We start from the raw sequence: 27,638 nt of genomic DNA on the forward strand, positions 1-27,638 counted from the left end.
TCTCTTATGAGGAAAGGCTGAGAGAGCTGGGCCTGTTTAGCTTGGAGAAGAGAAGGCTGAGAGGAGATCTTATCAATATGTACAAGTAGCTGAAGGGAGGGTGTCAAGAGGATGGGACCAGACTCTTTTCAGTGGTGCCGAGCGACAGGACGCGAGGCAATGGGCACAAACTGAAACACAGACGCTTCCATCTGAACATGAGGAAAACTTCTTCACTGTATTTATAAAATAGTGCCTTTAAACTCTGTTAACCTGTTAATAATCCAAAAATAATCCAAAAAGCAGGAAAGCAAGGAGAAAAGCTTCATTTGCAAATTAGAAGTAATTACTTGAACAGAGGAAATATCCTTCAGAAAAGGGAAGTAAGCCTTGCAAGTAAGTTTTGATGTGTAAATCAGAGACCTAAGGGCATTCTAGATGAGAAGAAATCTAAAGAATATAGGGTTTTAAAATATTTTGGAAGTAGAAAGATTGTAAGGAAATCAGTGGCCTAAGAGGATTGAAAGAAGCATTTAAGAGTGTACAAACATTGTTTAAGAAAAAAAAAAACCTTCTGCATCAGTCTTTACATAGAGAACGATGATGAGATTAACAGTTTCTTCAAAAGCAGTAGGAGGTGGCTTTGCATAACAGTGTACACAAAATAATGAGTAGCATAGAGAAGAGAGATTAGTATGATCTTTTTTCTGAGTCTTATGACACAAGACCGACAGTGTGTTCAATAAAATTTGAAGATGAAAAATACTAAGATGGAAAAGAAGATGCTTTTTTGAACTCTAAGCGAACTGTAAAAGTCAGGAATTTGGCAAAATTTAAAGAATTGTTGGCTATTCTGTAAATATTCTGAGTGTTCAATGTTATAATGGCTAATGATACCAAAAATTAGAGAGTATAAAATGTGTTAGCGGTAGGCATAAACCAGCTTCTAGCAATTAAGGATTAGGATAAAACTCTAATCTGAGGGCAGGTTTTTCTACATCTATGGGTTACTTTGTATCATCTTCCTCTGGTACCTGGTAATACCTTACTGGATGACAAATCATTATGGCAGTTCCCTTTTATCCTGTAGAGGAATAGATCAATTTATTGATAAATGAATAGGAAGCATATAACCAAGATCAGTTCCAAGACACTTGTATTTATTTTAGAAGAAAATGCTGATCTCTACTCCACTGGATAATTGGGGATCTTGGTGTTCTTACCTTTAGAAGAAACAAAATGATAAGCATTCAGATGACCTGGATAAATACCTGAACCTCTAACTGAAGAGCCTGAGGATGTGTTTACATTGTGTATTGCAGCTGCCATGAGTACACTCTAACCATACTCTGAGCTTAAAGAAAACTGTATGATGGTGTTAGTGTGACACTTCACCTTCAATACCATACCTAGGCTCTCCATAGATCCTACTCTAATGTGGTCACAAAGCTTTTTTTTTTTTTTTTTTTTTTTTTTAAAGCTCAGAGTGTGAGTAAGTTTACTTGTATCTGCCTGAAACATAACCTCAGAGACAGGAAATTAGAAGAACTTCTAGTTTGCTGTAATATGGCAATTCCCCTGTGTTTTAGCAGCCCTCCCTTTACTGCCAGCTCTCCCCTGGACTCTGGACAGGCTTTTCCTCTGCAACCCTTGCTGACTGTGAGGCATGTTCTGTCTGCAATAAAGCTCTATTCTTGGATAGACCAGCAGAAACTCTTCAAGGGTTCACACTGCTCTTTGACACAATCAGCAAGAGAGCAAATCTGCTCACTGAGAGCAGTTACAGCTCATTTTAAAAGGCAGTAATTTTTTCAAATGCTTTTTGCAGATACATATTCACCAGGTAGCTTGAGCCATTCTACTGAGAATGTTATAAAAGGCCATGTTCAACTCACTAAAATCAGGGATGGCCTATTCTCTGCCTCTAGAAGGTGTAGAATTGGATCTATTCTGGGTACCACTATCTTCAGATATGCCAGATTCAGATCCAGATTTTAGCCTCTTAGATATCCTTTACAAGCACTATTGGTACCTTCATGTAGAGAGTCAAATAAATTGCCTTATTCCCAAGAAGGCAGATGCTATTCTCAGAATACGTATGAGAACAACTACATTATCCTGAGCTGATTTAACAGAACCCATCTTTCCCTTTGCAGAAAGGAAGAAAGGCTACCATAATTTATACCTTCCTAAAAACCAAAATCTGAGCAGTTGAACTAGTTTTTAAACTGCTGCCTTGAGATGGGCATGAAACAGACTTCCTAACAGCAAAAGTAAACAGAAATACCATGTCTAAATCACTGTGGGTGCAACTCCATTGACTTCCTTAACAACAATGGCTGTTTTGAAATCTCATTTACTTTTGATCTTAATACTGATAAAGAGTGAGCTATATCACAAAGCCAACATTTTCCTGACTTTTCAGCTAAGTATGAATGCTGTTAAACTCAGAGATGGGACAGTTACCTCTTGACACGACAACAGATAATACCAGCCTAAAACACCCATCAACCTACACTATCGATTGCTGGGATCTGGATTTCTGGGATTCTTTTTTACTTACTTATATATTACAGAGATTTTTGATTATGCTGTTTAATAAACAGTTTAAATGTCTGAAGAAAAAAACATAAACCTTTTCACAAAGTCATCAGTTTTGTTCAGCTGCTATTTATGGACTTTAGTTTGATTATTTTGAGTGTTCAAATACCTATATGAAGGTTATACTGATATTACATGTCACTTCCACAGCACTGCCATCTTTCTGCTATAGAAAAACATCTGTTCATCTGTTACATTAAATTAGCACATTTGCACAATAAGGGCAACAATTACTGTCAGAAAATATCACATATAGCCACTGAAGCTAGTAGTCTGGATAATAAGATTAGGAAAAATATCTATTTAATATATAAGCCTTGTAAATATAATTCTGCTAACTGATTACAAGTTTAGAGCAGGTACTGAAGCATAAAATACACCCCTACATAAAAGACAGGGTTGTGTAAAGGACATCCACATGTCTCTAAGCTTTGCTCAAACCTTGTCTGAAATTCTCAGTGTCCTCTCCCACTAAAATCAATGAATAATTTTCAATTAACTCATTATGCACAGAACTTAATTTGAGTTCAAACAGTGAAAAGGATCTTGTATCAGATGGCTATCACCGATGTATAATTGTTATCTAATCAATCTAGGTATTTTTATTTCATTCTGCCTCATAGCTTGGACAGCTCTTTTCATTAAAGTAAAAATAATCCATTTTACTGAACATTTTCTGTGTAGTCTTGAAACAATGTGGCTATTCAAACTATTAAATGAGGTTAACCTTACACTTCGCATTCCATATATGCTAGGTAGGTATAAGGCATTTGGCTATATTTTTTATAAGTGTTCTGATGTTAGAGGTTCATCTGAACCTCTTGAACCTATCAGAGCAGGGTGAAGTCTTAGAAGAGTATCATTATCCCTTCGCCTTCCCCTTCTGCCAAGTGGGACCTGCATTCAGGTTTCCTTGTCACGATATAGTCAGCTAAATTCATCCATGGCCAAGTGGTACGTACAGCACAGCATAGACCTCCACCTATTCAGGTCAACTGTCAGATCACTAACTCTTCAATGTACCATAGTCTTCCAGTTAGGATGACTATACCTTCTCTTTGCTGAGGATACAAGATCTTCTAGTTTGCTTTTCTTATACCAGAAATATTGCCGCCTTGTCTGCTCCAGCATCCAGGATAACCCATAACTTTATGGTTATGGCCCTGGCTTACAGTATAGGGGTTGTGGATTCAAGTCTTTCTCACTTTTTGAGCAAGTGCTCCACTTACTAGGCACCAACTCAAAAGTTACTACTGGTATATTATTAATGGGACTCGGTGCATTCTCAGTGGAACAGATGTGCTCAGACCATGCCAAGTAAACTAAACTCCTTTGGAGACCTCATGCCAGCATGATTCGCATAGGCCTTAGACAGAAGTGGATCTCTACACACTAAATGCAGAAAAGAAAGAAAACTTCAACTGAAGTCACTAAGGAAAGTTTCTGCCTGAAATTTCAAGAAATAGAAGTACTTCATGGCCTAACAGACTAAGAGAGCTTTTTCTGAATTGCTGTCCTCAGTGAGAAGCTCCCAATTCCACCTAGAGGACACTCTGGATGTCTAAGTTATTTGTTGATTTTCTGTGTCCCTCTTTCCCCTCGCCATAAATTAGCACTTTTATACGCAGCTGTGGCCTGGAAATACAAAGATATCTGAAAGCAGAAAACATTTATCCACACACATTTGCAGCACAAAAAGAAACAAGAAAGACATTGGCTCAACTTTAGTTCTAAAGATTCAGATGCATTTTTGCAACTAGGCATTTTTGTTAATTATTTATATTCCTGGAGTCTAAAGAACATGCTTTACTCATGTTCTTCCAGAAAATATTTGCTAAAGCCTAAATATAATGCTTATATAATATTTAACTAGTTAAATTTTCACTGCCTTAATTTCTAATTGGTCAGTTTGATTGCTCAGAAATGATTCTGCGCTCTTTGGGCCTGATTCGACATACAATCAAATCAAAGAGAGTCTTTATAGGGATTTCAGTAAGAGTTGTATCAAGACCTTTTATCTTACTCATGTCCTGCTGAAATCAACTGAAGTGCTACTAGGAGTCTTTTAAAGCTCATGTAGCCTCTGGTCATCTTTAAATAGGCTGGATTAGGTCCAAGAACTGTAGGACTGGAGCTCTTGGTATAGTAAGTATGGTTAGGGAACCTGGAGTTCTCTTTACACTTAAAATGCATTCTTTCTGAATGTGGAAGTTATATCAGCTTTGTCCCTTCCCTCATTCTCTCTAGAGTGTAATTCTGGCAAAAGGTTGTTCTGTTTATAGGATAGTTTATTAAAATGGAATAGGTTAAATGTGTTACCACGAAAAATTCTAATTCTCATATATATATTCTTATTAGCAGATATATTTAGTGTGTATATACATGTATATTATTTAATAATTAAAGTAGCATACATATATAGTATATATGTAACATATAAGATTTAAGTGTAAATACAGAGTGCTTGATTAAACTGATTAAAAATAAAATTAATCCACTCATGATTCTAATTATATAGATGCCAAACGTGTGGATAAAAAGAGAAATCCGAAAAGTCTTAGTAGGTCTTTTTGCAGTTGGAAGCGGAGTTGTCAAAATGTTGGGGGGGGGGGGGTTCCTTAGAAGTTATGTAAATGAGGGAGCTTATGCTATTCTATTATTACTACTGGTGTTGCCATGTTCTGTTCAACATAACTGCCAGAACTAAATAATAACATAAAAAAATCCAGCACAGCACAACACTTCCATGACATGTTTCCCAAAGGAAACGAGGAATGTTGTAATAATGTGACTTCCATGTAAAATATTCATGTAATAAACTTATAGTTGCTATTATTATTAATATACTTGACATGCAATTTTTCTTTAGGATTTTAGTAGTCACACAGCCTTTTATGGATGAATATCTAGGCTTGTGATTTATGCCACTCTTCTCCTTCAAACAATTGATAGAAAAACAAACCAGGAAGTTTTTGCAAGTGTCAAAAAGTTATGATGAACTTTTTATAAATAAAGGCACAATCTGAACACTCTTAACCGACAGGCTAAATTGCACCTTTTAAGTCTTAAGCCTTTCCATGACAAATTTTAGCAGTTATTGAACCACAGGAATATACCTTTATTTAAACAACTGAATATAATTTGTTTTAGTCTGTAACTCAATCCCATTCCTAGTGTTGGGCTCTGAGTCATAAAGCTCAAGTTGCATACTTCTCTCCATTGAATATATGGAGATTTCAGTCCTCCTAACTTTGTTTCACCCTATTACACCTAAGCTGAATGCCTAGTCTGAATTACAAAGATTTGAACACTCCACAGCATGTCCATAGAAATAATAAGAGTCAAAAAAGCTGAGAAAGGAGTTCTTTCAGTGTGTGGCCTCTAGAATTAGAAATATGACAAAGTTCCTCATATTCCTTACTAAATGGAATGCCATTTCTTTACAATCTTTTGTCCACAGTAAGATAATGCAACAACAAACTAAAAATTCTAGTTCATGTTGAGAAAAGCAGAAAAAAGAAAGTGAATCAAAGAGAACCACAGTTGACTCTTGGAATTTCAGGGCTTATACAAGGTACTGAACAATTTGAGCTGCCCTTAAAAACAATATGCATGCACCTTGGCATCTTTCCAGTGCTGTACCTTGTCAGAGGAGGAAGTAGTAGCTTGGAGAAAGACCTTTTCATCCTTCAGTTCAGCTAACAGGCTTATTATAGACTGAACATAACTTATTAAAAAGGACAGAGACTATGAGTTTCCCCCAGCCACATACCTAATTGTCCTCTCCCTTTTAAACTGACCTGACTATTCCAGCATTTGGATGAACAATTTCATGCCTACACACTATATTAGTACTGTGCACATGGGCCTGGAATTTTACCCTTTTGGGGGACATATATTTTAAAACCAATAATTCCATGGCAAAGAGTAAATATAGTTATTCAGCTGTTAGGACCTGAAGTCCTAGGCTCACTAACTGTAAATTAGTTAACTGTAAATTAACTGCTCACTTTCATGGCTCAAGAGATTGCTTCTAGAAAACTGTAGTCCAGGAGGAAGCTCATTCTATTGAACTTCAAGATTTGAGGCAGGCAGGTGAGGATTAGAAACTTTCCATGCTTCTTCAATGAAGAGTGGAGAGGGAGAAACACTTTCAAAAGTTATTTTTCATCCCTAAGATCTGAACCACCCTAAGGAGATGTCTAAATTTTTCCTTTGATGATAGAGGGAACCTAGGATGAGTGGGCATGTAAGCTACAGGCCTACATTTTAGATGGTATGCATCTTTCTAACCCTAAGAAATGACCTTATGATTTTCATATAGATTGCAGTGAGGAGATATAAGAAGGGGTAATGACCACTAGCTTCTGCTTGGGAGGTCCACTTTGGACATTACAGGAAAAGAATCACTAGGAAGGTGATACCTGGAACAGATTACCAAGAGGAGTAGCCTCAGAGGTTTTCAAGACTCAACTAGACAAAGCCATGACCGATTTGATCCAGAGTTGGAATCTGCTTCAGGTAGGGGCTGAAATATATGACCTTCAGAGACTCCTTCCAACCAACATTTTTTTGATCCTATATGATCCATTTTACAAAATCTCCTTTGTTGGATATCATAGCAGAATTAAAAAACAGAAGTATGGAGGGCAAATAACCTTCCAGTGCCAAAAGCCGTAATTCCAGAGCAAGTGCAGAATGGGTAGGGTAGCAGTGACTAAGGGATCAATCCCATCACACTTTTCCCAGAGCTTCCAAACTTAGCAGAGACCTTGTTCTGAGGGTTATTACGTCTGGAAAGCTCTTCTACAGGCCTTCAGTTTTGTTCCTCAGCTGTTTACTCTGAAATAAATACAGCCTTCAGGCTCATCCTGAGATCTAGACATGAATATAGAGCATTGCCCAACAATAAAATCTCAGACCTGAGGACAAGGTGGTTCTACAGACCTGAACTAAATAGGAAAAGTTAAAATTTTTGAAAAAATTGGAAAATATTCTTTCATATGCAATTTTTATTGTTGGCTTGCAGTTTTTTTAACATTTTGTCTCAATTCAGATGCTGGAAAGATGTTCAAATATCAAACATTATCCCCCTCTGGGAAACTGATTTCTGACCTTATTCAGATCAGCTGAGACAATAAGACATTGAGTTTTTGTTATCCTGACTTTTTGCATTACTAAGGTTTCAACCAGTCAAGACTGAAGGAACAGTGCGCACAGCATTTTTCTTGCAGAAAAGCCATCAATACTGACTTGAAAATATCTCTTTCCACCATAAGTCACTGACAGGCTACCTTTGAAAAAATAGCTGTTTGCTCCAGTTTTGTCTGTGCTTACTCCTGTAATTTAAGGTCCTTTTAGGACAGTGACTCACCCATCAATCCTGTCACCAATTAAGCTGGTACATTTCACAGCACTAAAAGTATCATGTTGGTGGATAAACAAACCTGTTTTACCATAATCCTCTGTGATCATTTTAGTACCTGCAAGTTCACAACACTTAATTATGCTATGATTTTTTTCCATTGGTATTATAATAACAAAGTAAATTTTAGAATCTATCATACATCAAGGACTCATTCTAAATATTAATGGCGATATCTGTCACACTATTGCTTTTATTCATTCATTTTTATTGAAGAGAAAGATATATTCAGTAGGATGGAGGAATGCTAAGATAAAATGATATATAGTTAACTTTTTTCTAAAGCCCAAACTATATGTATGCTAAATTTATTCTGAGAAAGACACATCATTCTGTAGAATATAATATTTATTACATTACAGAGAAACTTTTGCGTGTAAAATAATTCAGAATCAGTAGGGCTAGAATCATGAAAATGAAATCCACAGCCATCAGGCAGATACCCCAGTCTCTATCTGGGCATATTTAGGAGCCTCAGAATGGAATTCATGGTAGCCGGTAAGCTGAGCAAGGTCATACTTAGTTCACCCATCTGGAAACACTGAGGAAAAGACTGCATCTGTGCAAACTTGTTTGAAATCTGGTGTTACTAGAGTACACAGGGTGTAATCTTTGGATTGCTACAGAGGAAAAGCTTCACAAAACACCTAAGCTGGAATTCCCATCTTCATTCAGACAAACCTTCTGGGACTGAGTCTGCAAACTTAAGACAGCATGTAACTTTAGCACACCTTTGTACTTTCTTCCATGTCATCCTTTAAAAATAAAGAACCACCCTTTTGAGCCCTAAGGTGAAAGATAGTTAATTCCTCTATTTTCTTAAAAGCATCTCAGCAAATCCCTTCTGAAGTAATAAGCCATCTTCACAGTAACTGCTACTGCACTGTTTGGAAATGAAACCATTCTTCTTGTCACTGAGGGCAATTTTAGCCTCATTCTTCTAGACTGCCTGTTGACAATTCCAGGTTCTGACTTAAGCACTGCATCTTTCACTCAGCCAAGAGCTGCTAAGAATGCTGGATGTTACTCAGCATATCAAATATAGAGAGATTTACAAAAGAAGTTGGCATGCAATCACTTCTAGATAAACATGAAGTGAAAAAAAAACAGATTTCCCAAAGTGTTCACAAGCCAAGGAACTTACTGGATGTCAAGCTCTTCAGAAAATATAGCCCCTCCACTTTACAACTATGTGCAAAATTGCTTAATATCATTATCTACAGACTTAGAATTCACAAAAAGGAGATGTGAATCTCCTTACACAAGCAATACTTGTATACTTGTCATGCAAGTACCTTTTGAATCAGAGACATGACTTTTCCTGAAGCTTTCTCATAGGAACCAGCTAACTACACTGTTCTGTGTGTAGCTCCATCTAAGTTGATCATGCATTCTGTTTTGAATAAAATGCTGTGCTGTTTCCTGGATCTCACTCATGGAACGTAAATATAAATCACCTGCAAAAGCCTGAGAGAGAAGTACTTTGGGAACCCTAAGAGAGGTAGCTATTACATTCCTTTTTTTACTCCCAAACACTGGCAGCACCACAGAGGCCAAAGTGACTTAGCTGAAGAGTTGAAATGACTCCCACAGCTTTCCCAGAAATCTAATTCATAATGTTCAGTTCTAAGAAAGAATTTCTTATCTGTGTGTAGCCTTAGACTATGAGAATGTGAGAGATTTCTAATCAGTGCTCCATCCTTGGCTATTGCCTTTTTAGGTTTAGGATCAATTTGGAATATTAATTTAATGTCCTTTTCATTGATATCCTATTAATTCTATCACAACCTAAGCAAAGTTTGACTTAATGAATGCTTGGAAGACAAGTAACCAATAAAATTGCAGGGTGCTACAAGAAGGTACCACTTCTGATTCCCTACGAAGGTAAGGCTCCAGCATGACACTAGTTTGCTCCTAAAAAGCTTGTATTTTAACTTAATTACTGGTGTTCATATAATTAAGTATTGCATTGAAAAAGACATATGTTAAGAGGAAAGATTTTCACTTGACATAAATTGGCAGAGCTCTATTAACAGAACTGGCTTAACAATGCATAGGCAGGCTTTGACTCATCCTGATTTCTGAGATTCCAATAGGAAACATTTTCTGAATAACTTGCTTTTTTTACAGTGTAAGTATTTTAAAAGGTAGTACATTTCCTGTGCCTTTTAATGTGGTCTTTCTTTTATTGCTTACAAACGCTATTTTTCCCTTCCTTTATTGCTCTAGTTCTGAAAAGACTGAACAGGAAAATAAAGTGAAGCTGGTGATATGTTTGCAGTAGTAGCAGTGCATCTGGTTGTAAGTCTTTTCTTTTGTTAAACAAGGGATAGCCCTTTGATAAAGGATAGCAAGAGAATAGTTTGTGTTTGTGGAACTCTGTATTTGCAGTGTACAGTGTTATTGAAAGCAGCTGGGAGGTAAAACCTCATGAATGTTCTGCATCAGTAGATCCAGCCCTTAATTGAAACATAAATATAATTTCCCAAAAGAGAAAACAAAGCAGCACACTTTCTCACTGTTTGAATTACATCAGCACAGTCACCTGATAGAAAACACTATATTTAAAGAACCTTCTGTTAAATAGAAAGGCCTACAACTTAGATAATGAAACAATTATCTGATTAACAGGGGACTGGTATCCTTATACGCCTCTATCTTGTAAGCTAGAGGTCATGACAGAAAGAAAATCTAAAATTAGAAGCAGAATAATTAGCAGAAATCAAGCAGTTCACTGGCATGTTCCAGGTATCTTACTGATGTAAAATACAGTGGCAGAAAATGATTGTTTTGCTTCTAAAATACAGAGTACTCTACTGAAGGGCAAACTACTATGGCTGCTTGTGAGAGCTATAAAGTGACTGCAAAAATACGAGTTATTATATTCACAGATGGGCTTAGAACCACCTGTCATGGACAACAGTTTTCTGGATCAGTTTTCAAAATAATCAAGTTGTTTGTTTGTTTGTTGTTTGTTTGTTCATTAGCTCCTTCCTTCCTTTCTTCCTTTTCCTTCTTTCCTTCCTTCCTTCTCCTTCCTCTCTCCCTCCCTCCTTCTCCTTCCTTCCTTCCTTCCTTCCTTCCTTCCTCCCCTTATCTGGTACAAAATCAATGGCATCTTACTGGAGGAGATATTCAAAACCTCACTGAACATGGCCCTGAGCAACCTGGTTTAGTCGACCCTTCCTTGAACAGAAGGGTTGGACTAGGTGATCTCCAGAGATCTCTTCGAACCTCAATGATTATATGATTATATACCTATACCTACTACCCTTCATTTAACTACTTCAGCAATTTCATGGCTCACAGGCCCCACCTGAATGGAGTTTCTGTCCACCTGCAAGACTTTTACTGGTTCTCAGGGAAGACCTGAATTCAGGAAACGATCATTACTCACTTTTTCCAGATCGAATTGAATCATAAACCAGCCAATGCTTTAGAAGAGAACACACATTCATTTTCTATAATAGCATTTTATTTACTCATCTGTTTACATGCTGTTTACAAACCTATGTGTATCATTATAAGATGAATCATGTCAGTGCACTTTGCTTTAAAGCCTTGTTTCCAAAAGAAGCAGATGGCACAGACTGACAACAGCTTCTAAAGACATTCAACTCCATATGCATGTGCAGTGTAAAACTGATGAGGCCTTCCAAAAGCTAAGAACATAAAAAGGGTAAGACTTTTTCTCACTGAAGGGTTATAATGGTTGTTTTCATCAAGTGTCATCTATTTTCTTCTTCAGTGAAATAGGAAGCAGGAAAGAAAAAGTAGGAATAAAAACAAGAGGAGAGAGAGAACCATAATGAATGGACTCCAAAGCGCAACATAGAAGCACTAGCAACTTGTAAGCCTAAATGTTCCCAATATTGGACGTCCCCAGATACTTTATGTTATTTTAGTGTATCCAACCCCATTTTATAGAATTCCAGTACTGTCTTAAGATCCCCCACTGTGTTGGGGAGTTGAATATAAGAACCAATAAAAGTATGTAGCAGCAATAACTGTTATATGTTTGATTTCTTTTTGCAGCTGTGCTTTGCGTGTGCATACTTTGAATGTACTTGTTTCTGGTTGTATATCCGTCACATGCTGCAAATCAGTCTTTTGGAGCCCTGTAGAGCAGTTGACTAAATCTCTATGGAAATTACTACTTACACGTCTTTATTTCCAGAAAAGGAGATCACATTATTAGTGCTGGCCAAAATGCTCTGTTCTGTTTAAATGGATAAATCAAATCTTGAAGTCATCATTCAGGCCAATCACTTGATGTCTTCAGAAGGGAGTTCTAGATTAGTTAAAGTAGGATTTAACCCCATAAAAAGATACAGCAAAGCATCACAGTTTGCAGAATGGATTCTCATGCAGGGGCTGCTTTCCTTTCATTATGAATATGGGTACCAAAATGAGGGGATAAAAACCACAAACTCTGATTATTCAAATACAATCAAGATAAATAGAAATCAGAGAGCTTCTAAGATATTCTTGCCAATTATGTATTCACCAAATCTTAATGCCAGTTCTCAACTTGCCATTGGATAATTTACTTTATTACTGGCCAATCTGTAAGGTGGACTAGTGACACTGCCATTTTTAAAATCAGTGTATGGGGATAGGCTAGCAAATGATAAGTGGTGAGAGAGGACAACATGCTCCAATATTCCTCTTCACACTGTTTCAAACTTTGTAGATTTTTAGAAGGAAAGCGATATAATGGATGGTTTAAGACATAATCACTGTTTAGGACATGAGTCATGCAACACTATGCCTCATGTTCTGATAGAGCCTTCCAAATTTATCCAAGTAACTGGGAAAAGCATCAGCCTAATCTGTGAGAACTAGCCTGAAAACAAACAAACTCAACAGGAAAATGTGGATAATGCATCACATGCTTTTTTTTTTTTTTTAATCTGAAGAAGTGCTTCTGTTCTAAAAATTGCAGTACTTCATAGTGCACCAAAAGTTCTGTAGCAAAGTTTATGGAAGTAATGGAGTCTTAGCCATGTTAAGCTCATCTATTCATTCATTATTAAATCTCTACTCAAAAGTAGGGAGAAAGAGGGCTGGATTTTGTTTGAGACTTGCAAATCTGCCATTCATTTTTAATTTGGGCTGTCATGTTAGTCTGAGTATTCTGGGTTTTACAGGTTAATAAAAGATCAAGTAGAAGGTTTCTACTACAACCAGATTAAATGAGTATCTGAGATCAGAGGAAAGTAAAGAGTTGTAGTTGACAAAGAAGCAGTGGCATTTGTCAGTGAACTATCATTACAGAAACAGCCTTAGTAAAAGTTTGCAGAAACCCCAGTAACCCTTGCTATTTTTCATATCTTACTTGGAACTCTGAGATATATTTGCTCCCTATTAGATTAATTCAGAGAGCTATTACTATGCATATACAATGGTAATACCAAGCTTCAACACTAGGACTACTATTTTGTTACTTAATTCATGTAAAGCATTAAAAACTTACTGGAACCCTTGGAAATAGCCTAATGTAGTGCATTACTTGAAAAAGAGAAGAAAGCCTTTAAGGCTTGGGTAACCTGAAGCTTATATTCATGTAGGCATATTGAGTGCCATCAAGCAAATTAATTCCACTGTTCTGTATGTTAGAACCCTAGTAAAGCTATTGAGAGTCTACAAGGCAAAGCTGCAAGATGCACCTTATCATAGCTAACCAAAACTCTTGGCTAACTGGTACTATCTCCCATAGTCAGCAAAATGTAGTTGTCATTCCTATTCACTTCACACATTTTCTGAATATTCTGAATATCTCTTATATTCTTTTTTTTTAATGAAACTAAAATACTGGTGAATATTAGCAAAAAGCACAAAACCAACCAGCTAAACAAAACCAAGCATGGGATTTGTTTTCACAAAACTATTTTCTTTCTTCAGTATCCTGTCCTCCTTTCTGAAAGAAGGTGGAAAATAACAATTATCCTTAGGACCTGAACATTGTTTTGTTGCTGTAGAGAGAAAAAAAATACATCATTTCCTTTCACACAAATTCAGGCTAAAGAAAGTAGCAAATACAGTTGTGATGTATTTAATGTGCCTAAGAGTTCTTGTAAAGGTAATAGAAGAAGAACTATCTTTTCACACAATATAAATTAATATCTGCCAGGACACAGTAAAAGTATTATCTAGTATAAAAGAGCAATATTCATGAACCTTAAGTGCTCTTCCAAAGCTGTTCCTTGGGAGAGTCCCTGCATCTATCTGTTTCTCACCTGTTAAATGATGAGAAGGTGGGTTTTTTGTTTTTTTTTTTCTGCTTTGAGATAGATGAAGAGCACTCTACAACCTAAGTGATAACGCATGTGTTCTGGTTCCAGGGTGAAATTCTTGACACAGGCTAATCCCAGAAGAACAGCTGGACTGGTGATTAGGGCACTCTCTTGGGACTGTGGGAAAAATAGGTTCAAGTCCCTTTTCCAAGCAAGGTCTTAAAAAGGGTCTACTACCATGGAAGTGTCCTAACCACTGGGCAATAGTCAATTTTCTGGAAGACTGTCTTGTCTCTTCTTCCTCCCCTTCTCCCTCTTAAAAAAAACGCACTAAGTACCAGGAAAGTTCTTGCAATCCCAGAAAGTCTCAGGACCACAGAAAAATATTTATCACCCCTATAAACATACTATCTGAATAACGATCGGACTTTTGCTCTGGATGAACAAACCTTCTGCAGTGTTAGATGGTACAATTTATAGTCTGTTTTGGCTGGTGCACTAGGTGGCAATAGAGAGTCATCATAGTCCCTATTCATTCTGAATGCTTGCACCAGAGGAAGCCATTGCTGAACAAAATTATACACCAAGAAGTTACAAATCTTGAGTCTTTACCGGGTTTTTAACAGCACAACATTAGAAAGATTTTTTAAACCTACTTATGGAATTTATGGATTATGGAACTTATGGCAGCAAACTCACAGCAAGTACCTATGCCCCCATATTTAACCAGTGGAAGAGTAAGTCTGAGAACAGAACCTGAGACTTTGCTCACTGAGTTACATTCACACCTAGCTGCCAAGCATGCCAAAATCGTGATCTCAAAAAAAGTATTCATCAACAGCGCAACTTACGTGCCTCTTTTAGCAAGACTATGTCAATATGGGAGAACTACAGCATCTCGCCCAAGATCTGTTCCTGCAAATGTGTGTTCTACCTCCAGTTCATAAAACAATAATCCCAAGCCTGGGGTCAAGACCACAAGTCTGTCCCAGTCCAGCAGTCTGCTAGTCACTAAACTACAATCTCAAGCTACCTTTGACATGCTGGGCTTCTAGTCCTGTGAATCTTGTATTCTTGGCACTGGAGCACAGCTTGAACAAGGGATGTACAGAGTATTCTCCCCTGAAATATCCCAAAATGGGGTTGTTTATATTGTTTTATCTTAAAATGAGAAGTACTTCTTCTCATCTTCTGCATAACAGGTTAGTGCTGTCATCCAGAAAGTGGCTGACTAAGTCCTGAGCCTGCTCAGTCTGGATTCTATATTTTGCTGTGAAAACTACCAGGGAACACAAGTTTCTAACTTTCAGGATGTCTAGGTCAGAATTTCTTCTGAATGCAAAACTCTCCCAGAGCCTGTGGGTAGATGCACAATAGAAAGATAACTCCCACAGTAAATATTGCCCTTCTGCTCTGCATAGAGCACTCCCAATGATGTTAGAGAATTTCCCTCAGACATAGCATAGAGTAATTATACTCACCACATATTTTAAATAGCTTCCTAGAACATACCTTACCTAAAAAGAAATAACCTCAATGTTCCATAGGTAAAAGATCCAGCCTTGATTCCCTGTCTGTAGTATCTTTTTTGCCACTGAGTCTGAGTCCCTAAAGCACTGTAATTCTAGTTAAAATATACCATCTGTCCCTTCCATTACATCAATGTCTGCAGTACTTCCAACAGATATCTGAAAACATAAGACATAACTGCAAGGGAGTGTGACACCGTTTTTAAACTGTAATGTTCAAAGAAAACAAAAACCCATCTGGAACTTGCTTGGAGCATTATGTTAAACCTTCTGTTAGTAACACATCACTGAACATTACATTAGATTAACACATGTCTGAGTAAATCAAAGATTACCCTAGGTTTTGGCTGGTAGTGTCACAGGGAATTCAAATGTCAATGTGTGAAAGACTTAATTCTCCACTCCACCTGCAGGCTGCTATCCACTTCTGCTGGCTTCATTCCTGCTGACATGAATGGAGTTTCATCTGAATTAGGTTGGCAGGATTTATTCTTCTTAATGGATTATAAGAAAAAAATAGAGCTATCACAGGTGATTTTAAATAGACTAAAAAATTACATGTTTAAACCAAGAGTCAAAAACTACAAGAGCTTAAATTCTTTAAAAAATAATAATCAGAAAAGCCCAAATTGAATAAAAAAATAGGCAGTGTAGGAGGCGAGACTTCCACACTCTTTTTAGATACTCAAGTTTCTGTGTTTGTTTGAGTTTACTTACATTTCTGCAACTAGCTGTGTCCCAGATCAGCACCTGGAAATCCGTGGTTATTATGTAGCTGCAGTATTCCATGAGCAAGAGAGAATGAAACTGTGGTTTGGGTTAACATTCAGTCCCTAGTTTCCTTTTTTTTCAGCCTGGAAGTAAAGAAAGATCAGCATTTCTCCAGGAGCAGCTAACATTTGAATCAACGAATCACAGACCAGCAAGGTGGGAAAGGGACCTCTGGAGATCATCTAGTCCAACACCCCTGCTCAACCAGGGTCACCTAGAGCAGGTTACCCAGAACCATGTCCAGACAGCTTTTGAATGTCTTCAAGAACGGAGACTCCACAGCCTCTCTGGGCAACCTGTTCCATTGTTCCACCACTCTCAAGTAAAAAATTTTTTCCTTAGATCCAGACAGAACTTCCTGTGTTTCAGTTTCTGACCTTTGCCCCTTGCTCCATCACTGGGCAACACTGAAAAGAGTCTGGCCCCATGCTCTTGACACCCTCCCTTCAGATACTTGTACACATTGATAGGATCTCCTCTCAGCCTTCTCTTCTCTAGGCTAAACAGGCCCAGCTCTCTCAGCCTTTCCTCATAAGAGAGATGCTCCAGTCCCCTAATCATCTTTGTAGCCCTTCGCTGCACTTGCTCCAGTAGTGCCACATCCCTCTTGTACTGGGGAGCCCAGAACTGGACACAGTACTCCAGATGTGGCCTCACCAGGGCTGAGGAGAGGGGGAGAATCACCTCCCTCGACCTGCTGGCAACACTCTTCCTGATGCACCCCAGGATACCATTGGCCTTCTTGGCCACAAGGGCACATTGCTGCCTCATGCTTAACTGGGTGTCCACCAGCACTCCCAGGTCCTTCTCGGCAGAGCTGCTTTCCAGCAGGTCAACCCCCAGCCTGTACTGGTGCATGGGGTTATTCCTCCCCAGATGCAGGACCATGCACTTGCCTTTGTTGAACTTCATGAGGTTCCTCTCTGCCCAGCTCTCCAGCCTGTCCAGGTCTCTCAGAATGGCAGCACGGCTCTCTGGGGTATCAGCCACTCCTCCCGGTTTTGTATCGTCAGCAAACTTGCTGAGGGTGCACTCTGTCCCTTCATCCAGGTCATTGATGAAGAAGTTGAACAAGACTGGACCCAGGACTGACCCCTGGGGGACACCGCTAGCTACAGGCCTCCAGCTAGACTCTGTGCCACTGAGCACAACTCTCTGAGCTCTGCCATTCAGCCACTTCTCAATCCAGCTCACTGTCCACTCATCTAGCCCACGCTTTCTGAGCTTGCCTATGAGGATGTTATGGGAGACAGTGTCAAAAGCCTTACGGAAATCAAGTAGACAACATCCACTGCTCTCCCTTCACCTACCCAGCCAGTCATTCCATCATAGAAGGCTATCAGGTTGGTTAAGCATGATTTCCCCTTGGTGAAGCCATGCTGACTACTCCTGATCACCTTCTTGTCCTCCACATGCTTGGAGATGGCCTCCAGGATGAGCTGCTCCATCACCTTTCCAGGGATCGAGGTAAGGCTGACTGCCCTGCAGTTCCCTGCGTCCTCCTTCTTGCCCTTTCTGAAGACTGGAGTGACATTAGCCTCCTTCCAGTCTTCAGGCGTCTCTCTTCTTCTCCGTGTCCTTTCAAAGATGATTGAGAGTGCCCTAGTAATGACGTCTGCCAGCTCCCTCAGCACTCATGGGTGCATTTCATCAGGGCCCATGGACTTGTGGATGTCCAGCTTCCCTATGTGATCTTCAGCTCAACCCTCCTCCACCAAGGGAAAGTCTTCCTTTCTCCAGACTTTCTCCCAGGTCTCCAGGGCCTGGGAGTCCTGAAGGCTGGTCTTACCTGTGAAGACTGAGGTGAAGAAGGCATTTAGTGCCTCAACCTTTTCTGTGTCCTTTGTCACCAGGGCCTCTGCCCCATTCAGCCGCAGGCCCACATTTCCCCTCGTCTTCCTTTTGCTGCTGATGTATTTAAAGAAGCCTTTCTTGTTGTCCTTCACATCTCTTGCCAGGTTAAACTCCAAATGAGCCTTGGCCTTCCGAGTCCCATCCCTGCATACCTGGACGACGTCCCTATACTCGTTGTGAAGTGGCCTGTCCCTGCTTCTACCTTCTGTACACTTCCTTATTCTGAGTTTTGCCAGGAGCTCCTTGCTCATCCATGCAGGCCTCCTGCCCCTTTGCTCAACTTCCTGCTCATTGGGATACACCGTTCTTGAGCTTGGAGGAGGCGATCCTTGAATATCAACCAGATTTCTTGGACCCCCCTTCTTTCTAGGGCCTTATCCCATGGGATTCTTCCATGCAGCTCCCTGAAGAGGCCAACGTTTGCTCTCCTGAAGTCCAGGGTTGTGATCCTGCTTCTTGCCCTGCTTCCTCCTCTTGGGATCCTGAACTGCACCATCTCATGGTCACTGCAGCCAAGGCTGCCCCCAACCTTCACATCTCCAACCAGCCCTTCCTTGTTTGTTAGTCCAGCAGGGCACCTCTCCTCGTTGGCTCCTCTATCACCTGGGTCAGGAAGTTGTCACTGATGTTCTCCAGGAACCTGCTGAACTGTTTGTGCCTAGCTGTGTTGTTCCTCCAGCAGATATTGGGGTGGTTGAAGTCCCCCATGAGAACCAGGGCCTGGGATTGTGAGGCTGCTTCCCGTTGTCTGTAGAAGGCCTCATCGACTTCCTCTTCCTGATCAGGTGGCCTGGAGTGAACACCCACAACAGTGTCACCCATGCTAGCCTGCCCTTGAATCCTTACCCATAAGCTCTCGACTCGCTCTTCATCCACCCCTAGGCAGAGCTCCATACATTCCAGGTGCTCTCTCACACAAAGAGTGACTCCCTCTCCTCACCTTCCTGGCCTGTCCTTCCTAAGGAGCCTGTATCCACGCATTACAGCATTCCAATCATATATGCTTGAATCATGCAAGTTTGCTGGAGCACTTTGGGAACAGAGAAAAAGACCCTACCCATGCCTGAGTTCTGCCTACTTATCCCATGTCAGTTTTTCAGGCCCTCCAGAGTAATATTTTTCTTTCCACATAAAAGAGCAAACCTTATGAAGCAAAGCCCCCAGCCAAGTCTGAAAGGAGCTGCAAGGAACTGTAGCCCAGTGAAAAATATGACTGGTCAGAAAAGATAAGTGTTATCCTTCTGCCGGATGTCATTGGAAGCAGGAAGAACCAGCAGTAATTTGGCCAGAACTTCCTCTTAAAAGCTGTCACCTGGAGGTTTAGCAGAAATTTTGGCTCTGAAAATACAATTTATTGATTATTTCATGAAGTAATTCTTTCCTAAAATATGTCAAAACTAACTGAAATCTTGGGAAAGAAGAGCAACCAAAGAAATAGTATATTAAGCATTAATGTGTACATGGACACATGTATAATGAGGAAGTTACAACAGAGTGTCAGGAGTGGGACCAGCTACATAGTTCCATCACAGTAATCATCTGGTTTGCCAAAATCCTGAACTCTGAGCTGGAGAAATGCTTGTACCTTATTCAGGCTTGCACTCAAGCTGGCCCTTAGCAGAATCCTCTGCTCAAATGATTTGGCTGAGAAGCAAATTCAGCCTCAGTTTCAGTCTCAGGGCTATTCCTATAAAATCAGAAGTACAGACATAGACATGTGAAGTCAATTTTGTACCAGTTTCCTGTTAGCTGGACATGCTCCAATTTGTTCTGGTCTAGAACTTGAGGCTCACTCAGAAGAATCTGGAAATTAGACTTAGGCCTGGATCCAGAAAGGTGATCTTGCACAAGAAAAGTTCATGACAATACTTTATCAGAGCAGCATAGTTTCTTTTACTGATTATGTAGCCAAGGGGAGGTTAAAGAGGGATACTCTACTGAAGGAATGATTGCTTTCTTCATTCTGTTATATATGCCTCTATAATTTCCATGTTGTTTTAGACTGTGACAACAGAGCCACATAAGCCACTCACTGTAGTGAATCCTGACTAACATGTCTTGGGATTAACGTGCAGCATGCTATATATCTCTGTCTGAAGGTGAGGTCTGTTCTTTTAAAAGTCATAGGAACTATGAGAGCGTTTTCAGCTTTGATTTTTTTCTTTTGTTTCCAAATATTATTCATGTGCTCCTTTTTTTTATTATTATTGTATCTTTTATCAGCAAAGGTCTTTTTGCTATCAGATTTATGTTCCCTGGGTTTCTGCCCTTCCAGAGCTGTCTTATGTGAATGTCTCTAGGTGAGAATCCCAGGTAGATTTTGCCAGTTTTTTCTAACACAATTCCACTACTTCTTAGCTTAGTCCAGGCTGGAAAGCAAGGTGACAAAAGCATCATTTTTAGAATAAGTGGTCTTTATTTTCTCAGACCTCTAATGAGCAGATTAATGGCTCATTTAAATCTATGGCAATTCTCCGATTAACTTCAGCAGTCATTAAAGAGGCCTACACATCAAACGCAACCGAAAAACTATCAGAGCCTTTCAGAACTCTCTTTTTCAATATATTTTGAGTACAAGGGCTACAACAGTCTGGCAGAGGAATTCCTCTTTACAGGAAGGTTAATACCTAAAGGTAATATAATTAAAAAAACCTCTACTTCTTATCATTATCAGACAGCATGAAAGGCTATTTAGTTATAAATATAGTGTTGATTATTACACATGTTTTTAAGTCTTTAGCCTTAACAAAGAGATTTTTCACTTACATTCCAGCTGAAGACATAATGAAGCAAGAAATGTGCAAGAGGGATTCTGAGTTTCCCCTTGAGATTAGAATTTGAAAATGGAGGAATAGCAGGAATATCCTAAGTCATCAAGCCTTGTCTTTTCCTATTCCAAACACTCATCCACTACGCCATAGTCACATTCATGTCCCTTCTGCCCTCCTTCCATTCTTCACTACACAGTGGTCCAAGTTCAACATCAGGAGAAGAGGAGGTTATTTGGCCTTTGTATAACCTGCTGGACAGAACACTAGTAATATGGTTCAACTCCCTTCTAAACTAGGGAGGATTACAAACCCTCTCTCCCATTTCTCAGAGACAAATGCAACCGTCTGTGCAATAGCCTGTGTAGGAACTCTCTTCATGTTGAAGCTTGGCCATTTTACCCTAAAGAAGACAAGAATAATGGGATCAGAAGAAGAGTGTACAAGGAAGAACATGATTCTGTAGACTAGCTATCAGGAAATTGAGCTAAGACACTGAAATCAATATGCAATGTAAAACAACTTGTTAAACAAATGTGTAACAACCAAAATAACTCCTAATGAAAAATAAAACACCATGGTATAAAATTAACCATTTATTCAGCTTCAAAGCAAACTCCTGATCCTGTGAAACAGTCATAAAAGTGACAAATCACTTGGGGCCTTTACAGGTATTGCACCACTTTTTTTCTATTGTATAAAATTATACACTATTTTTTGACAGATTCATTGCCTGTATTCACTGCAGCTGGAATTTTCAAGAAGTCCTAAATTACATACACAATTTAAAAATTTTCCTGCCAAATATACTTTGCAAGAAGTTTCCAAATATTGTTGAAGAACCTGAATGCCCAATTGGTTTTAATTGAATAATTACATTTTAAGTACGTGCTTATGATGGGAGGCCTGAGAGATGAGATTTGTTAATCTTAGTATGCATCCTGGACTAAACTGTATCCTTCTCTCTCAAAAAGGCACATTTCTCCCGCCTTCTCTATCGTCTACTGTCAGATACAGTGATGGAAAAATATAAGGGAAATTTTATTTCCACAATGTAAATACATTCTGATAAAGATGTCCCTGCACCTTTCTCAGTCTTGTCATAGTTATCATATGTCCAGAAGAGGCCTTCAAAGTCATCTCATTCTTCCCATGCTCAAAGCAGGATCACTTGTATCTAGATTAGTCATGAAGATTGCTTAACTTTTTCCTACAGCCCTCAATGATGGACTTAAAGCAAGATATTCCAGCACTTCCTTTTCTTCACTGTTAAAATGTTTTTCTTAACGTCTAATCTGAAACTTCCTTGTTGCAACTGAAGCTTGTTTCTGTTCTCTGCAGACATGGGGAATGGATTATATCCTTCCTCTTTCACTTATTTGAAGACTGTTATCACAATGCCCTCAGTCTTCTCTCTAGTTTGTTCAGTCCTTCCTCACAGATCATTCTCATTGCTTTCCAGTAGACTAGCTCTAATTAGGGTTCACTTCTTTCTTGAAATGCAAAGTCCCAAACTAGAGACAGTTCTCTAATGCCTCACCAATGTTGAACAGTACAAAAAGATTGTGTGTTTTCAAAGTGTCCTGATTATGCATCCAGAAATGATGCTTGCCTTTTTCACAACAGCATGGTATTACTGAAATGTATTCAGTATGTCACATATATCAACAGCAGGAAATATGCAAGTCCAGGAACATACTCAAATGGACCCCTCCTCATCCCTAAAGTAGGGATGGCTTGGGAGGGCACAAAAAATAACATAATGCTGTAAGTTTTACATCCTGCTTCCAAGACAAATAGCATAGAATTGCCTTCCATCAATTCTATGTGAGTGAAAACACTTGAATGGTCTTGGAAGTATAAAGAGGGTGGGAGATGGGCTGCTAAATGTATAACAAGGAACCACCTAAAATAAGTTATGCAACTCTTGAGGGAAGTCAGGCTTCTGTGGCTACACATGGATAATTCTACTTTCTCTTAAGTTCCCTGGCTGATATGGAAATTTTGATGAGCACAGGCTTTCCCTAGAGTGTAAGGGAGAAAGAGAGCTCCTCATTCTTTTTTTTTTAGGTTAGGCAAGGTACACATGCATGAGAAGGTAGAGCAAATGGTATAGAGGTAGACTTCTATCATTTTTTCGAGGAGTTTAATCTTGCAAAGTTCTTGGTGCTCTGGCTCCCAGCCAATGACATCCTTATCCACAAGATTATTTCTCTGCTTAACATTAAACATATGCAGACCTGTTTTGCTAGATGAGGACCAGAAAACTCAGAATTTGTAGGATTGAGTGTTTAATGTCTCTTTTCAAAATATAATTATGTCTTCTATGCTACTTAAATGCCCAAACCCTAAGATTAATACCTCTCCCTTCTATTTCTTGGGAAGTTCCTAGAGAATTATTTCACATGTTTCCTAAAAACCAAGGGATCCACTGCTTACCATGGTGAGAATCTCATTTTTCAGGAGTATATTTTAGTAACTCACTCTTTTATGTAATGTGTCCTTAGATGCACTGTCCAGAAATTTCAAAATGATGAAAAGGACACTACTTAAAGAAAGACAATGTGTCTCAATTATATTACTAAAATTTCTTTGAACATCATCAGCAGAAAGGGGTCTAAAGGCTCTTTCTGTGCATTTGAATGCTTTCTTCCCTTCCCTTTCCTTTACACTCATGTATTCTTATTTTGTATAATTTAATATGCCCATCTATAGAAGGTAGTGAAGGCACTTCAGTCTTCTTCCTTAGTCACTGGGATAGGAAAATAGCTGCAGCATGGGTAGATCATTCATCAAGAAAATACCTCTACTGCAGCCTATTGTGCAACTGTTCAGAATATACATAAAACCATGCATCCTTCTAATGCTCTTAGATTTGGTCTTTTATATATCTTTTCATTTGCCATCTGTCAAGCCCCTTGGCACTCCAGTGATAGGTTAGAAAGACGTGATAGCCTGTCTACCTAGCTCCCTTCACACTTTTCTCTTTTTTCACCTTATTTACTCTACTGCTCGAGTGAGCTATACGGAAACAACTCAGTGCATGCTTATGTAATAGCTAATTGATGGTTGCATTTATTAATGATTAGAATAAAAATGAGGGTATAATCCAGTCACCAACAGATTTGAACCACCATGTTGCTACAGTTATTTCTATGGCAGTCTGCTTTAAGTCGTAGAGTTACTTCCCACACAGATAAATTGATCCCATATACTTGTTGCTTGGTGGCACCATCAATAATTTGACATTGCCAATATCCAAAACATTATAAATATTTTCTTTTTGTTCACAAATATGCTTGCCTTTGGACTTATGTTTATGTATCTTTCTTTTTCCCTAGGTAATGCATTTGTGGTTAGCCTGGCTTTGGCTGATCTGGTGGTGGCCTTATACCCATACCCTCTGGTGCTCTTAGCCATTTTCCACAATGGATGGACTTTGGGTGAAATGCACTGTAAAGTGAGTGGCTTTGTGATGGGACTAAGTGTAATAGGCTCTATTTTCAACATCACTGCAATTGCAATAAACCGATATTGCTATATATGTCATAGCTTTGCCTATGACAAAGTGTATAGCTGTTGGAACACAATGCTGTACGTCTCCTTAATCTGGGTATTAACGGTTATTGCAACTGTGCCAAATTTTTTTGTTGGCTCTTTAAAGTATGATCCACGCATTTACTCATGCACATTTGTTCAGACTGCTAGCTCCTACTATACCATAGCTGTCGTGGTAATTCACTTCATTGTCCCTATTACCATTGTGAGTTTCTGCTACCTTCGAATTTGGATCTTAGTGATTCAAGTTAGAAGACGAGTCAAGTCAGAAACAAAGCTAAGACTGAAGCCAAGTGACTTCAGAAACTTTCTTACCATGTTTGTGGTTTTTGTGATTTTTGCCTTTTGTTGGGCACCTTTAAACTTCATTGGACTGGCTGTAGCCATTGATCCTTTGGAAATGGCACCAAAAGTTCCTGAATGGTTATTCATTGTAAGCTACTTCATGGCCTATTTCAACAGCTGCCTTAATGCAATAATATATGGACTTCTTAATCAGAATTTTCGGAAAGAGTACAAACGAATTTTAATGTCACTGTGGATGCCAAGGCTTTTCTTCCAAGACACGTCCAAAGGAGGAACTGAAGGTCAGAAGAGCAAGCCTTCTCCTGCTTTAAACAACAATGACCAAATGAAAACTGATACTTTGTAAATGTATAATAGTGAATGCAAGAGACTGTGAAGGAAAACTCCAATAATATATTTGTAATATCCTGGTCATTCTTGTTTACCTTTTGGAGGTTTCCATTTGGATGGCACTTTGTAACTGGAATACTGTCTTCTTGATATAGCACATTGCTCACATTAATTTACTATATAAACAAGATACCAATTGAAAATACATTTCAGAATTAAAGTAGCAGGTGAGTGCAAGCTGTTTTAGTTCTGAGAGCTCAGTTCTGCCCTCAGACATGTGAATGAGGCACTTTTTGACTTCAATGGGAGTTTTGCATGCTTTATCCAAACTCAGGATTTAGTTCTTAGAAAATGCAGTGAATGCACCTGCCTATGGGCATACCAGCTGGTCAAGGCCTGGAAAATGATTTTTTCCCCCTCTTATATCTGAACAAAGAGGGTGAAGCAGATTACTCAGCTTTCCATACCTGAGTCAAACATGGCACTTCTGTGCATGTACTGGTGGCAGTAGTAGTGTCTTGGAAACAAACTTATGAATTGGAGAGAAGAATATTGGTGTAACAACAAATATTAACACAGCATTCCCCATCTCAGTGTACTTACTCTGTTCATCTTCTATGGTCAATTTTATTGTAGAAGATGTAATACAAAGGCTTGATTTCTTACACATTTATTCTGAGCAATATTATTCCCTTAGAGAGGGCATATGATCAGCATTCTTACAATATCAGGCTGAGTTACCTGTGCAGTAAAATGCAGAAGGCACATAACTATACCAAACATCTGAAATAATGTAATGTTATAAATCCCCTTTCTTTTTCTTTTTTCGAACAAATTCTTCTGAGTTGTAGACTCCAGAATGTACACAAAGGAATGAGTGCCAATAGGATCGATACAAATGAAGTAGCAGAATTAAAAATGATACTTTTCAATACTTAAATAAAAAATGATAAAAATAATACTTTTCTCAGAGAACTGTCTCAGCACCCTTGACAGCTGAGGTGAAGCTGGCTTCAGTGGAAGCCCTTTTAAGAAGGGGCTGTAACTAGTTAAGTATTTCCTAAATATGGAAAAGGGTATCCCATTCTGCAATGCAGTTCTAGTAACACTGTGAACTTCTGTGTCTTTGGCTATTAGGGCGAGATTCATCTCATCCAGTTCTGCCATACAGGAGTGAAGTCAGTTTACTGTGAAGACACTTTCATTTAATTGTCTATGTGTAGGTGTTTATTTGTGAGATCTAGTCAATACAGTCAGTAGAACCTAGCAGAAGATTCAGCTCAACAGCCATTGGGTTTCTACCTCCCAGTGAGCTGAATACTTGTCTAGGCTCCACTGCCTGTATTAGATAAATCTTCATTGGGCTTCATTTATTTACCTAAACATATACATCCAAGGTCATTTTATGCACTTTCACATACCTGACACATTTGCAACAGGCTGGCAATTCTGGTATATGACCTGTGCTCTTCTGGAGTAGCAAGAGAAGGCCAGTCAGGTACCCTAGATCATCTCAGATAGCACTAGACACTTGTGTGTGGCCAAATGAAAGAAGCCTCATTGACTGTAATTGGTAACTGCGATACTTGGCTAATATGCAAACATCTTATCTTGAACAAAATCCACCCTAGGTGTCTGGTCTAAGACAACCTGCAAGGCTCCCCCTATAGTTCACAAAGATATGGTTCTTCCCATCTATGGTAGACACGCATCCAAGGATGGGATGAATTGCTCTGTGGAGATTCTGGTTCATTGACTTTAGAAGGAACTTTGATTACTAGTTTAGATTAAACTCCTCACTATTGATAGCTGGAGTGAGATAATTGCCTAATTTGGGATATCTCCAGTGTAAGTGTTTGCATATGATCTAATTTCTAAATTCCAACTGTATTACATGGAGTTCTAGGAAACGATTCATATTATCTTGAAATAGACAAATTTGTTGGTCAGAGGAACAGACTTTCCTGACTGTATCCTCATTGACTATAATGCAGATCAGACAGTTTATGTGTAGACACTTAAACTTCAGACAAAGATAGGTGATCTGAATCCTATCCTTGGTGTAACTGCAGTTCAAATCTGCAGAGTTCATAAAATAAAAGGATGATTTTCTATTATGTTTACAAACTTAGATGGGGTAACTCAAATTCAGACTTTTTTTTTCCCCCCAGATATCATCACATTGTAACAGTGACCATGCAGACTAGATTATAATCTGGGCTATATCTCTCAGCATTGTAGTCATTTGCACAGTGTGGTTTGCATTATTTTTATACCAGAT

The 27,638-nt window shown here is 38.9% G+C and overlaps 1 protein-coding gene across 1 annotated transcript in view; it reads left to right on the forward strand.

Annotated features, from left to right (window-relative positions):
* The window catches only part of MTNR1B (melatonin receptor 1B), a 34,021-nt gene extending 8,648 nt beyond the window's left edge, over positions 1–25,373 (forward strand). The window contains exon 2 of the mRNA XM_013955970.2: positions 24,505–25,373. Within this exon, the coding sequence (XP_013811424.2) occupies positions 24,505–25,373 (869 nt within the window). The remainder of the gene's footprint in view (positions 1–24,504) is intronic.
* Positions 25,374–27,638: the final 2,265 nt, after the last annotated feature.

This window comes from Apteryx mantelli, chromosome 1 (genome assembly GCF_036417845.1).
Source record: "Apteryx mantelli isolate bAptMan1 chromosome 1, bAptMan1.hap1, whole genome shotgun sequence".
Lineage (NCBI taxonomy): Eukaryota > Metazoa > Chordata > Aves > Apterygiformes > Apterygidae > Apteryx > Apteryx mantelli.